Below are 14,087 nucleotides of genomic sequence, written 5' to 3' on the forward strand. Positions count from 1 at the left end.
AAAACCCCTTCACGAACCTTCTGTAATAGGACATCTTTTTGCGAAAGGACATGTCTTTTTGTTTTGCTCTTACGCAAGTCACTGAATGTGCTAAATACCAAACTGCAAGGCAAGGGCCTTTTTGCACATGAAATGTACAGCCTGGTGAAATGGCAAGTTAATTTAAAGCTGATCTTTGAAATACTGCAAAAAACATGCATATTTTGTTCACAACTGTTCTTGAAAATGTTGATTTAAGTGTGATATAATGTTGCCGTTAATCATAACATTTAGTCTTACCAGTAGAAGCTTATCAAATTAATATGAGTAAAATTGAGTTCAGGCTATTGGTTCGGCCCTCCACAACTATCCATATTTCTCATGTGGCCCCTTGTGAAAATGAATTGTCCACCCCTGCAGATGTCATAGAATCTATGACATCTGCTTCTCTCTTGCTGACACCTTTGACCCTCAGTTTGCCCACAGACTGAACAGGTCTCTACCTGTTCAGAGAGAAAGATAGAGAGAGAGAGAGAGAGAGAATTTCATTAAACACAAATAAAAATTAAAAATGTTAACACATTGTCAAGTCTGTTTACACATACAAATTCTAAATACAGATCAATGTCAAATATAAGGGGTCAAGGGAGCAGCCCATGGGGTGCAGGTCTCAGGGAAGCTGTTGGGGATGTGGTGACCCTGGACACATACGCCAACGATGTCCATCATAACCATGGTCTATCCCTAATTGGAGAGAGCAGGGTTATGGGGTCTGCTCAAGGTGTACAAACCAGGCCCCTTAAATCCATGGGTGGGTCCTGTTGTGCAATAATGCTTAAAAAGTGATACCATTGAATGGTATTCAATAAATGTGGTTATCAAAATAAAATATAAAACATTCATATTTAAAATATTAATATCAAATCATAACTTGAATTGGTTAAAGTTACTTTGGGGCACCACCCTTCAAAGAAGGGAAACTATTTAAGCCTAACCCTGACCCTAACCCAATTTATTGATTAAGATCAGTCTCATTTAGATCTAGTTCGATTAGAAATCTCAATATTTGCTACTAAAGATTATATAATGAACAGTAAGGGTTATGGAGTTCCTGACAGTGTAACGGTTGGCAAAATGCCCTTATGCAACATAAATGAAAGAACATTTGTGAAAGAAAAAACATTTATTATGATTTTAATAAAGTATAAAACATATTAACTAAACAAAGATGTGTATGTGAGTGTGTGTGTGACTATGTTAATCAGGGTGTCTCAAAATGGCTGACTAAAATTTACACCCTCCTTAGCATGCTTTCAAAATGGTGGTCCAAAGCAGTATGGGCAGCAGTGGAAAAGTGACCAAGTTTAATATGCTGTGATTTTATTAGTATAAGGTGGCCAATCTGGTGGGTCAGACGATGTTGTTTAAAATTGGTTATGTTATTCAGGTGCCATGTACTCAGTAAAATTTAAAACAGCACTTTGATTTATCTTTAGGATGAAGCTTGTATTTGACTTACGTATAACCTATTAGTAGTAATGTACCTTATGTATCTTTAATGTTGAAGCTCGGAATGTATAAATTATATATTTTCACGCTTGATTTGAGAAAAGTTCAAGGTAGTTGAAAGATTTGAATTGTTGAGTGAAATGTTGTTGCTGCTTGTGTTAAAGAACGATTTTACTAAGAGACAACGATCTGGGAACTCCAAATGGGGGGATTTTATTGGGACAGTTTCATCTCTGACTGAACGATGTTGAATAACTTGTTGACTTAAAATACGAATACAGATGCTGTAATAAACTAGATTCCCCTTGCACTGCGATTCTGCCTCTGCGTGTTCTTCACAAAGAAATATTCTAGAACATCAGCAACATGCAAGGGGCATAACAAAATGCCCCCAATATTACAGACCTTCTGTATTCATTCTTCACAGCCTTGTGCAGTCATCACTTGAAATATCAGTGGGAGACATGAAGCTTGTCTTTGTTTTTTTAAATTCTTTCAATGTTAGGATCCAGCTGACTCACTGACAGAGTGAGGATGTCATGGAGGTGAGAGTCAAACTGAGTTTATCAAGTTACACTTGTTTAGATTCATCACACTGAAAGTCTGCTCACAAAGGTAGGTACTTCCAAAGATGGATAGCATTACCTGTGCGTGACTGAGGATCTTTGCATACCTGTCTGCTTGAATACATCTGTAGAAGTCCAGTAAGGAAAGTGCTCTGAACTTGTTTAGAGGTTCTAAATCAGACTGTAGTTCAGTAAGTTCCATTTGGAGCTCCTCACTGACTGTGACCACATCAAGAGAAAAGGGATGAGCAAATAGTTCCAAAACAGTTGCATTGTCTCTGCGCCTGTCACAAGATTGCACAAGATTGCTGAGAACGTCCTTGTATTAGGGTACATTCGCTTCCACCAAGCCTATCTCTCTAAGACTGGGGAAATTCACTGAAAAAGAGAACAGTGTAAGAAACAGTATACATTAAGCTATGGCATTATAATAAGAAATATTTTAAATAAATAACTAAAACTTGATTAATAGCACTTTTGGGAGTGATGCCTGAAGGCCTGGACGGGAGGGCCAAAAAATACCTGCTTAACATACTACTCACAGCAGCATTGAAGTGTATAACCATCAAAAGGTTAAAACCAAATCCCCCTTCATACATGGACCCAAAAAGTTTGGGACATCTACCAAATGGAGCAAATCAAGTCACTTTAAGTAAAATATTACTTGTCTGCTGAGCAGTAGTAGTTTTAGCTTGAAGGCATGATCAAACAGCTGACTGATTATCTGGTCCTCCCCTGGAGCTGGAGATTAAAAACGTAGAGCTGTCACATCCATCAAAAAAGCCGGGTCAGAACTCCATTTCTTATCCATGGGAACTTGAATATTAATTTCCTTTTTTGCTTGAAAAGTCCTGATCTTGTCCTGCAACTAACCTTTTTGATTGATTATTTATTCAAGCCTCGGAAAACACATTGAGGAATAAGACCATCGTTTACAATGGTGCCAAGGGTAAAATTGCCCTCTCAAAATGACATTGTTCGCTGATGCATCAGGCCCAGACAGAAGCACTGATTGAGACAGGAGTACAGCATTTATTTACATTTAACAACAATGTACTGTGCACCCATTGCCAACATACACATATTTCTTTAATCTCTTGTAACTTGCACAGAACCATTTACCATCAGTTAACAGGGCAACAATTATTCTGTGAAATTAATTGAAATCAATACAAAACTTTTGGGTGATCACTTGGCTTTTGCTGCGACAAGTAAATATTAATGATGCAATTGTAAATATGAGCAGGATGTTACTGATTTTGGATTGCACTCATACATTTACAACACAAAATTATGAGCAAAAAGAAATCAGCAACTTCTAAATCCTATAAAACAGTACAGAAATGCCATCAGCACATCATCAAGTGGGATCAACCCTAAATGTGGATCTTAACACAAGGATAGAACCTGATATGAAGATGATTTACGTTATTGTTATACTTGGCATTATGTCCACAATGTTTTACAAATCTAATATAAAAAGGACACCAGAGGAAGCTATGGCTGACGTGTCAATACAGAACTTAATGGGAGAAATTTTCAAAGAATAAGCCCTGAAGGTGAAACAAAGGATATTTTTGAAATGCTTTATGGCGCACCTTTATTGAATTCTGTATTTAGTTTTATATCATATACATAATACATTTTTATTGTAAGACAATTAAATATAGTATAAAATTGGGATATGATTGCGGCCAGTAATTTATTACACAATTTTTTCGTTTCCGTTTGTAATGACAAAATATTGTTTTTAAGCAGTCTAACAATATAGATGTGTCAGTTGTAAGTGTGTGTGTCATCGCACTAAGTGGCTATATGTTTTAATAAAAAGTCACTCATTTGACCCAATAAAAGAAAATCATTATAATTGGTCAGTGTTAATATAATTTAGTGGTGTCTACAAATAAATGGCCACAGAGAAGTGTAAAAATACTTCTGCTTCATGGTGAAACCGTTGTGGGCCAGAGGACATCAGCTGAGTATGCTGTCTTTTCAATGTGGCTCAGGAACATTTCCGGTCACATTGCCTACCACTCTCTTACCACTGCCCTTCCATCAACAAATGCAAAGTAAAACTTTATTTCGACCTTCTTTTAAGCTCTCTGTATAAATAATACTTGATACTTGCAATTGTGTACTCATGACTCCACAGAGGACTAACAAAATTAATAATTCCAATATTCCACCTTTTGTCTTTCATTGATCTTTTATTTCTGGCTGCAAGGTGCAGATTACAATGACCAAATGGGACATGGTTTGAGATGAAATACAGTGAAACAGTATTTCATCTTAGAAGAAGGAAGTGTCTGAAGAGAAAGCCCCTGCCAATCTGAACTCATCCTTCAACAACACACAGAAGAGCCGCTGAGGCAGAGCTTTGGAATACGGTGCTGGCCGAGGGACACATGTACGCAACAGAATCTCCCTGCCTGCCGGAGAAGGGAAGTCAGGCACTTTGTTGCTTACTCCATTTGGCTTCCTGACATTTCCCAAATCTTCGTCCAGTGGTGTTAGGAGGGTAGCCTGAGAATGAAGACAAATTAAAGGTCCTTATGTAGTCTGTATAACTGCTTTCTGATATGCACTGGACTTTGCAGATCCTCCGTATTTTCTCGAGAGGAGTTGAATATGTGAACAGATTCTTAAAAACCATAAATACATGCTTATTTGTGCAATTCATGCGTTCTTTAAAATGTCGCTGATGATCTTAAGACATGTTTTATGTGGTTGGAAAGAGAGTCTCATTGTTTATTGTTACCTCATCACTGGTGAATTCAGTCAGCTTGACACAAGTAGCAGGGGGAGAAACAACATAAAAACATTGTCGAATGGAGGAAATGTACAAGAAAAAAAGAAAAAACATGTCTCAAGAGGGCTGGAGGAACTGTTTGAACCATTTTGTGGTGCATACAAATTGCAATGCTAGGGAGTAGCACAATTAAGATAACCATCCCTTGTGAACAGACTCAATGGATCATAAGAGAGAAAGTGAGACTGCTTACCCTCTGAGCGCTGACAAAGAGTCTGTGGATGATGCTGCCAGCTGGCCCCTGGCCAGCTCCACGGACTACAACCTCAGGTTCTTCCAGGAGGGAGCTCACAAACCTGGAGAAATCAAATACCAACAGTAATATGCAAACAAATCTAATAACAACTGATACAATATATAGTTATCAGAACTAAACGTTAAATCCTCTAGATTCAGAAAAAACAGAAGTCATTGTGAATGGCCCTAAACACGTCAGAGAAACATTGCATGACCAGATATTTACATCTGATGGCATTAGTATGGCCCCCAGCTCTACTTTGAGGAACATTTGAGTTATGTTTGACAAAGTCACGTCAATTTAACTCACACAAAAAACAAGTCTAAAGGACAGCCTTCTTCCACCTGCACAATTTTATTAGCACATCGGGTCTCGCAAAGGATGCTGAGAAATTAGTGCATGCCTTTCGTTACCTCTAGATTGAACTATTGTAATTTAGGGTTGTAACGATATGAAATTGTGGTGTCACGATTATTGTCAGAGTAAATATCAAGGTTTAAATGATAATCAATACTATAAAAGGAAAAAGACACACAAGCCCACAATCTTCCTGCCTTTATTATACTATTACCTCTCTCTATAGGTGAATTAAAGTCTCGGCTACATTTATAATGGTTAATAGGGAGAGGGAGAGGGAGAGAGAGAGAGAGAGAGAGAGAGAGAGAGAGAGAGAGAGAGAGAGAGAGAGAGAGAGAGAGAGAGAGAGAGAGAACGATTTGGGGAAATAATCTAATTGCGATTTTTTTTCCCAAAATATTGCGATTGCGATTTAATATGCGATTTTTTTATTTATCCTCTTTCCCCCCCCAAAAAAAATGTAATGAATTATTTAAATATGACCAACACAATATTAGATACATTTACTGTACAATATAATTTTTTGTACAATAAAGTAAAGTTTTTTCAAAAACCTTTGTGCAAAATTTACCATTTTGAGAATTTTTTGCTCCCAAGTCTTTCCAGTGTTGGGAAGGATACTTTCAAAACGTATTCAGTTACAGAATACAAAATACATGCCCAAAAATGTAATCTGTAACGTAGTTTCCGCTACATTAACTAATCTGAGTAACGTATTCTGAATACTTCGATTACTTCCACATTGAATTGCATTTTATAAGTGTAGGAATGCAGCGTTGTTATAGTCAGTGGAGCAGCAGCAGCAGTTTAAGCTCTGTGTCCTTGGATGCGGCGGGCCAGCTGGAAGTGAAGCTTGCGGATCAGCAGCTCCGTAGATTCCCGTTCATGTCCGGGTGGTCGTGAAGTGGTATGGAGGCACCGGGCCTCAGCAGGAACACCCCCATGCTGAACACCTCCGTCTCGCAGATGTGCATGTAGGTGGCCGCGCCGCCCCGGAGCTCTGCTTGCTTTTCAGCGATTTTCAGGTTTGCCGCCCGCACCGTGGTCACCGGCGAGATGAGCTCGCTCTGTGTGTCCGGCACGTCGGCCGAAGACTTTAGGACCCTTTAGGTGATGCAGGCCTGCTTCACTATCTTCTGGATCAGAGGAGTTTTCTGGTCACGCGGCATTCTTGCTGCGGGTGAGGACAGCAGCCCAGAGCCCTACTCTCTTTTGCACGTTTTAATTGCGCACGTTGCGATGAGAAAATCGCGTTTTATCTTATCGCGATTTAATCGCAAATGCAATTAATCGTTCAGCCCTAATATAAAGGTAACCCCCCCTTCACCCCCTTTATAGATCAAATGGTATCTATAGGTACATATCAGGTGGAGCAGTTGAGTCGTTTGCCATTTCAAATGCCGATTTGCTGACTCGGGTATTAGTTTAGTACAATTCTTCCAGGAAGAGTAGAGTGTTCCTGCTCAAATATAAAACCAAAATTCATAACTGAAATGCAGCTAAAATAAAAAAAAAATGTTTCACCTACTTTTCTAGTTCAGCTGTGTCCTCTTCACTCTCACCCTCATTGACGGCAAACTTGGCCTTTAGTGACCGAACTTGTGTGATGACTGCTTCGATGGTCATCAACTGGTTGATGAAATCCTGCAGACAGAAAAAGGTTAGAAAAAATTACTATTAACCAGCTATAATAATAGCTCATTATCAAAATGAATAGTCGATACATCAAGTTAGACCCTTATCTTGATAAATAGTGTATGGAAAATGGTCTCAATGTAAATAACACTTTTTTTCAGTCTTGATGGCCAGTCAAAGCGTTTAACAGTTTTGCCATTTACCTATTCATTCATACAGTGCATCTATTTGTCACACTTTCTCAATGGCATAGCAACCAGGGGAAATTTGAGGGCCAGTGTTTTGCCCAAGAACACCTGGGCATGCGGAATGGAAGAGCAGGGAATAAAACTGCCAACCATCTAGTAAGTGAGCCACCTGCACTCTCTCCAGAGCCACAGTTGCCCAACGACAGGAAGGCACTGTGTCTGTTGGCTGGCATGTTCAGTCAATAAACACCATATTGTAGAAAGCTTGATCTATAATGACTCTTCGCAGAGAGTGCAGTGGAATCTCAGTTCAATGATAACCATGCTCAAGCACACTTAGTTTGGAAATCTTAAATTCCAATGGAGGTGTTTAGATGATTCAGTTGGTAAACTTATATACCATTAGATATTATTATCAGGGCTTGTATTGTTTTGGACAATATTGGACTAAGGATTTGCCTTTATCCTCCTTCTGGCCTGCCTCTCCCCCACGATGAAGACACCAACCATCCATCGACAAGAAGGCCATGAGCTGGGAGCGAAAATCCATGAAAAGGTAGTTTATGGCATTTAAGTCCACCCTGACGTGTCACTGACCTCTAACTTCTTGTTGTCATGGATGTGGGGCTGCAGCAGTTTGTTGGCTTGAGATGTAGCTTGCTGAATGCTTTTTTTTACCGATGGAATGTCTTCTTCTAATTCTGTTAAAAAGAGAATAAAGAGGAGAGAGGGGATAAGAGTAATAGTAAGGAAGTAATCAATTAAAGCTCGGAAATTATAAAATTAGAACTTTATTTCAGCTGAAAATTTTAAGTTAAACTCTAAATTGAACTGTGACATGTAAATAAAAAAGGAGTCATCTCATCCTCTTTGGAGAGAAATAAACATTTTTATCTGCTGTATTAATCACCACACTAGAAAACAAAATGAGGGACATGAAATAACATACAGAAACAAACAAATACACTTCCATTGTTGTTATATATGCGACCGCATGATATACTAAGCTGTTGATTGTGCTGAAATTGCCTCATAATTTGGACTTCAATTTTCCTACATTAAATTTAATTTAGCTGATACTTTTTTCCAAAGCGACTTACAATAAGTGCAATAAACTATGAGGATACAAACCAAGAACAGCAAGAATCATGTAAGTACATTAACTTAACAGAAAGCATAAACTGGTCTTCAGTCACATACTCATCCCATATTGTACTAATAAAAAATGTATTACCGCTACTTTAAAAGCAAAAAGATCACACTCATATGACTCCAGTGAGAGTGTAGGCCTCTCTCTCTCTCTCTCTCTCTCTCTCTCTCTCTCTCTCTCTCTCTCTCTCTCTCTCTCTCTCTCTCTCTCTCTCTCTCTCTCTCTCTCTCTCTCTCTCTCTCTCTCTCTCTCTCTCTCTCTCTCTCTCTCTCTCTCTCTCTCTCTCTCTCTCTCTCTCTCTCTCTCTCTCTCTCTCTCTCTCTCTCTCTCTCTCTCTCTCTCTCTCTCTCTCTCTCTCTCTCTCTCTCTCTCTCCCTCTCTCCCTCTCTCCCTCTCTCTCCCTCTCTCTCCCTCTCTCTCCCTCTCTCTCCCTCTCTCTCTCCCTCTCTCTCTCTCCCTCTCTCTCTCTCTCTCTCCCTCTCTCCCTCTCTTCCTCTCTCTCTCTTTGAGCCCTTAGGAAACTTTGGGCACTTGACTATATGCTTCTGGATCTGTGTCATTCTTAACATAGGTCTTTGCATCGTATTTGTAAATGTACACGGCCTTTCCTTCTACATTGGCTGAGGTGAAATGGCTCCACACATGAGGTAGTGCACATGGAATTGTTCTGTAGAATAAGATGAGAAAAAAGCTTGTAAAAAAAAAACGAATGCAATGCCAGAGATATAAATAGCTGGCCAAACAATTGGAATCGTCTTTAAAAATTTTTTTACAATTGATGGATAAATTAATAGAAAGAGGCTAGATGGACAGATGAACAATCCTCCATCAGCATGCTAATATATTTCCCCCAGTAATATCAACGAAACTTACCTGACTAGTCCTGCACTCTACAGCAGGCCTCAATAGCCCTGCTGTAGTGTGCAGGATGCTGGGAATTATCTGTGCATGTGATGGAGAAATGCACAGTGGAGGGTTGAAATTCAACGTGCAGCATGTGCTGCATTCCATACATCTTTAAAATAGAGTTTTAATGATGTTTTTAATTACTCAGCATTTAATTTGCGTATATTTTTTTTTTTCAAAATTCCCCAAATTCCTGAGCTGAATATTCCCATGGAAAGTTTCCGGATGGTTCCGGAAAAATATCCGAAAATGTTCTGCACCTTTGCAACCCTAGTTAGGATCAATAAATACTGACGTGACACTGGTGCATAATGCTGTGTGATTGATGCACGCGAATGGAATGATGAGGAAGAAGCGAGGGTTCAGCGATGAGGGATAAGCAGACTCTATTTCCTGAGGAAGCTGAGCTCATTCGACTTGTGCAGCAAGATGTTTGAAATCTTTTATCAGTCTGTTTTGCTGTGGTGTGCTGGGCCCGGGGACAACAACAGACTTAGAAACTGATTAAGAAGGCTGGCTGCGTCATTTGCTGCAAACCGGACTCTTTTGAAGTGGTGGTGAGGAGGAGGGCTTTGAACAAACTGTTATCCATCGAGGACAACCACGAGCACCCTCTCCACCACCTAGTGGAGATACAAGAAGTCTTTCCTGCCAACAGCATTAAGAAAATGTATAACTCTCACCTCTTATGGACTATATCCACACAAGAACTAATGGATTAGTTCCTGCAATAACTGTGAATTTATATTCTAAAATTTTCCCACATGTTATATTCATGTTAATCTTATACTGCACAGCATATAGTCATATTTATTTATTTTACTCATGTTTCAAATACTGCAATTTTCTACGCTTAGCCTTTTTCTACACTCTTTTGGAAATTCCCCTTGTCTTGCGGCTGTAACACAATCATTTTTCACAAATTGCAATTGATAAAGAACATCTATCTATCTATCTATACAGTTACCAATATTGGTTGAAAGTTGGGTCAAGGGGCAGGTTATGTTTGAGATGAAGGATCCTTGGAGACTGAGTTTCAGAAGCTCTCCTTTGTCTTCAGAACCAAGAAGACATGTGGTCGCAGGGTTTGGCTACACATGTATCCTCAAATATTCTATTATGTCCAGAGTTCAATTCATTCATATACATATGGACTTTACACCTCTTGTCAAATGTTTTTCTTAATGTATTTATAGATTAATAATATTGGGGAAAGTATGTTAATGCTAGCAGTGCATTTTTTTTTCTCATTTATTTTCTACCAAATAAATGTGACTTACCCTCCTCCTTCAACTTCAGAATAGCAGCATGGAGTATGCAGGGCAGGAGATGGTGTGTAAGGTCAGCAGGTTTCTGTATAGCCAAATAATGCAGAACCTACAGAGGCAAAATCCAGGCTTAGTTTCCCCCATTTATCTGCATTTTAGATTTTTTACAAAGGTAAATCCACTCAGGGAAACCTTTACTGTATATAATGAAAATATTTCTAGCTCTACATAAAATTACCTTCTCGCCTTCCTTAGTGTCATCAAAAAGCCTTCTCTGGCGGCGTGCAGGTATAATCCTGGCTGTCTCCCAAGTCTCTGCCCACATGTTGTCTGGGATCTTCATCCTGGCACTAAGATCCCCTTTCACCACTGTGTTACCCTTCTCATCGATTTCCTCCTCCTCTATGTAATCCCTTGGTGAATACCAGCGCACAAAGTCCTCCAGAACACAGCCTGGATTGGCTGCCTGCGGAGACACAGGGACATTTTTTATTTCAGTATATATTCTAGTATTTAAAGTTAATAATGCTGAGGCTGGGTGGGTGATGATACTTGAGCTTGACCTATATAGATTATTGGGTGCCGATACAGGAAATTATATTAGTCAGTTAAATAACCAGGTGCTAACTATGGCCAGAGCACTAACAGCTCTTCTGCAACTGTGTCTTGCAGTTTTCTGACCAGTGTTGTAATAGATATTTAATTTGTGACAATTGTCTATTATAAATTAAGGGGCCTGTACATTAATACAGAAATTTTATATTGTATCCATTTCCGGTTTCTGTTTTGGTTCGGAAAGTATTGAGAGACAGGTGACATTTTATTGAGCATGTATGGTTACAGTCTGATCTCACTGATATCTGCCTGACGACCCCAAATTGGATTGTTAAGATCATTGTTGGGGCTAGAGCAAGCTTATTCACCCCCCAAAGGCAATGTGTATGCTGGATATAACCTGATAATATGGGCACAGAAATTAAAAGCTAGGCATTCCATGGCGCTTATGGGAGGTATATCCATCAGCTACCAGGCTCCTCTCCTGTGGATTCAGCTCCCACACTGGGTTAGGAAGGCAGACACCATCTCTACATGTAAGATTAGACTTAAAACTTTCCTTTTTGATAAGGTCTGTAGTAAGGGCCGTAACCGGATCTAGAAGTGGCCAGCCAAAATATCAACTTTGCCCACACAATTGTTCAACTTTATTTTGTGCCATCTGAATCTCCCACGTATATTTCATTTCGAACAGCTGGTAGGAAATAGGGCTGGGTTTAGAAAACATAATTATTTGCAGATTTTGTTAACAGAGCCAGAGAGTCCATTTTATTTAATGTTTTGGTAGTGTTTTTTATTTCATTCATTTTATTAGGGCCCGAGTTCAGAACGCTGGAAGGGCCTATTGAAATTATAAGGATTATCAGGGCCCGAGCTCCTACGATGGGAGGCCGTATTGTATTTTGAAGGATTTGGTTTTCCCTTTTGGGGCTTTTTCAGGGCCTAGACATGCTCAAATCGTTACCGAAGTTTGCCGGGAATTCCAAACCCCAAAAAGTAATTGTAATCTAGAGTAAATGAAATGGGCATGGCAAAATGGCTCATCAGCGCTATCTAAGAAAAAGCCCCTCAGCTGGCTTTCACCGATCTTCACAAAAATCTTAGCCCAGATGTGTCATGACCAGACAAACAAAATAAGTCAATCGGTGCAATTTGAAAAAAGCAACAGGAAGCCTGCAATTTTAGATTTTGTTGCCAGTTTGGCATTTTCTACACTTTTACTTTGACGAACATGTTTGGTCTTAGTGTACCCTAATCTACAATTTAAAATATCAATGTTATGTCTGTTTTCTTAAGCACATAAAAAAAAGGCATTGGGTGACTTTGAATAGCAGGGTAACCCACTGAGTATTCAGATAGATAACTTGTTGGTCATTGGTTCGGGTATTTTGTAATCTGGATAATTTCCTCCCAGATGAACACAGAGGCCAAATTCATAACTAGTCTGGTACCCGTTAAATCCAAAAATAGGTTTAGCCTACAGGATTAGTGGTCTGGTGGTTTAAGTGAACAGGGTGGCAGTGGCCACTGATGGAATCAAATTCCTGGCCTGAATTAATGTTTCAGTCCGCCACTGATCCCTCATATTCATGGGCTGGGCCAGCTATCTGGGCTATCGTAGTCAAATTGTAAGGCAATAGCAGCTTAGTAGCTGAGCCTTTGTATCAGTAACATTATTGAAAGTAACCTCCAGTAAAAGTAAATGATACCTTATTGTCAGTAATACATGGGGCAATGTTGTTTATTGTTGATTCCAAAAGAGCAATGTCCAAAAAAACATGGCAGTCTTATACCTACAATATTTAATTTGTTACAATGGTGAGGAAGAGGTCAAAATGCAAGTAGCTTCAGCAGTCTGACTAGTGCACTCACACAAACACCCCTATGACTTACTAGCTGGAATAGTGTTTAGTGGCTCAGTCATGAAGAGAGCAAGGGCTATTCAAAAAGCCAGATTTTTTCAGCACGCACACAGAAAAGACAGCCAGCACACTGTAAGGAGATATTCACAGAATGTGACGAAAAGGGTATTGAATTATAATTTCATACTATTAAAATAATTGAACAGCACAGGCAGTCCTCACCTTAAAGGACTCCATGTCAGAGAGTAGACAGGCACTCTGCATCCGGGCACGAAGGTGGGTACCTTCAGCTGATGTACCTAGTTTGGCCAGTACTTCTGACTGCTCCTCTAACATATCCTCTGTCATGGGAGCAGGTTCCTGAAAATCAAACACACACAAGCTTCAGCCTGATTCCATTCACTAATGTCAATTCCACATTAATGAGTGATTATTTTTTGTTTATATGTGGTTCAGGGATTTTTATTCTCTCATGCTTTGCAATAGCAAAGAAGCAAATGAACACTGACAGAAGTACCTGTTGGTGTATATTGTCTTGTCCACACTGCACTTTAAAAATGGTTTAATATGAATAAGGCTTGAAAAAAGTCCCCATGGCAAGGCAATCAATGAGAGGTTGTCAAGTCTTTTTCATTTATATCGGTGAAAAAAAGAATTCAATAAAAGGTGATTGTGTGCACTGAAGTTGAGGTCCGCAAGTTACTTCTAAACAGAACATAAGTGACGACAAGGGAGTTCTCTTTCCTACCTCTCTCCCCATTCCTCATGTAGCCCACATTGGAAAACCAGTGAGAATATATTGAGAGAAAGGGAGAATGTACAATTTGACATGCTGTTCTGTTTTCTAGCCAGTAGAGGGAGGTACCAGCTAGTTTTTTTTACCAGTCTACAGCCTGTCCGCCATTTTGTCGCTCAAGCTAGAAGCGTATTCTCTGCTTTGTTCAGATTGAATTTCCGTGTAGATGTCTGAAGTAACCCTGCTGACCTGTTGAAAGGTGCAGGGATTCTTACGAAGGGGAGGCTACAGCTAACTTGTACCGCGATGAAGACTAGCGATGAGAGAAA

General features: G+C 39.5%; 1 protein-coding gene across 2 annotated transcripts in view; it reads right to left on the reverse strand.

Moving 5' to 3' along the window:
• Positions 1-3,066: 3,066 nt before the first annotated feature.
• The window catches only part of rab3gap1 (RAB3 GTPase activating protein subunit 1), a 47,789-nt gene continuing 36,768 nt past the window's right edge, over positions 3,067-14,087 (reverse strand). Inside the window, exons 18-25 of one of the 2 annotated variants that reach the window (XM_062413972.1) lie at positions 13,245-13,382; positions 10,844-11,071; positions 10,618-10,714; positions 7,879-7,982; positions 6,987-7,102; positions 5,057-5,159; positions 4,813-4,836; positions 3,067-4,577 (exon numbers count right to left, since the gene is read on the reverse strand). In XM_062413972.1, coding sequence (XP_062269956.1) covers positions 4,344-4,577; positions 4,813-4,836; positions 5,057-5,159; positions 6,987-7,102; positions 7,879-7,982; positions 10,618-10,714; positions 10,844-11,071; positions 13,245-13,382 — 1,044 coding nt within the window. In that variant the 3' untranslated portion in view covers positions 3,067-4,343. The remainder of the gene's footprint in view (positions 4,578-4,812; positions 4,837-5,056; positions 5,160-6,986; positions 7,103-7,878; positions 7,983-10,617; positions 10,715-10,843; positions 11,072-13,244; positions 13,383-14,087) is intronic. The other variant, XM_062413973.1, reaches the window with a different exon arrangement.

The sequence above is a fragment of the Platichthys flesus genome, chromosome 20 (assembly GCF_949316205.1).
Source record: "Platichthys flesus chromosome 20, fPlaFle2.1, whole genome shotgun sequence".
In the NCBI taxonomy this organism is placed as follows: Eukaryota; Metazoa; Chordata; class Actinopteri; order Pleuronectiformes; family Pleuronectidae; genus Platichthys; species Platichthys flesus.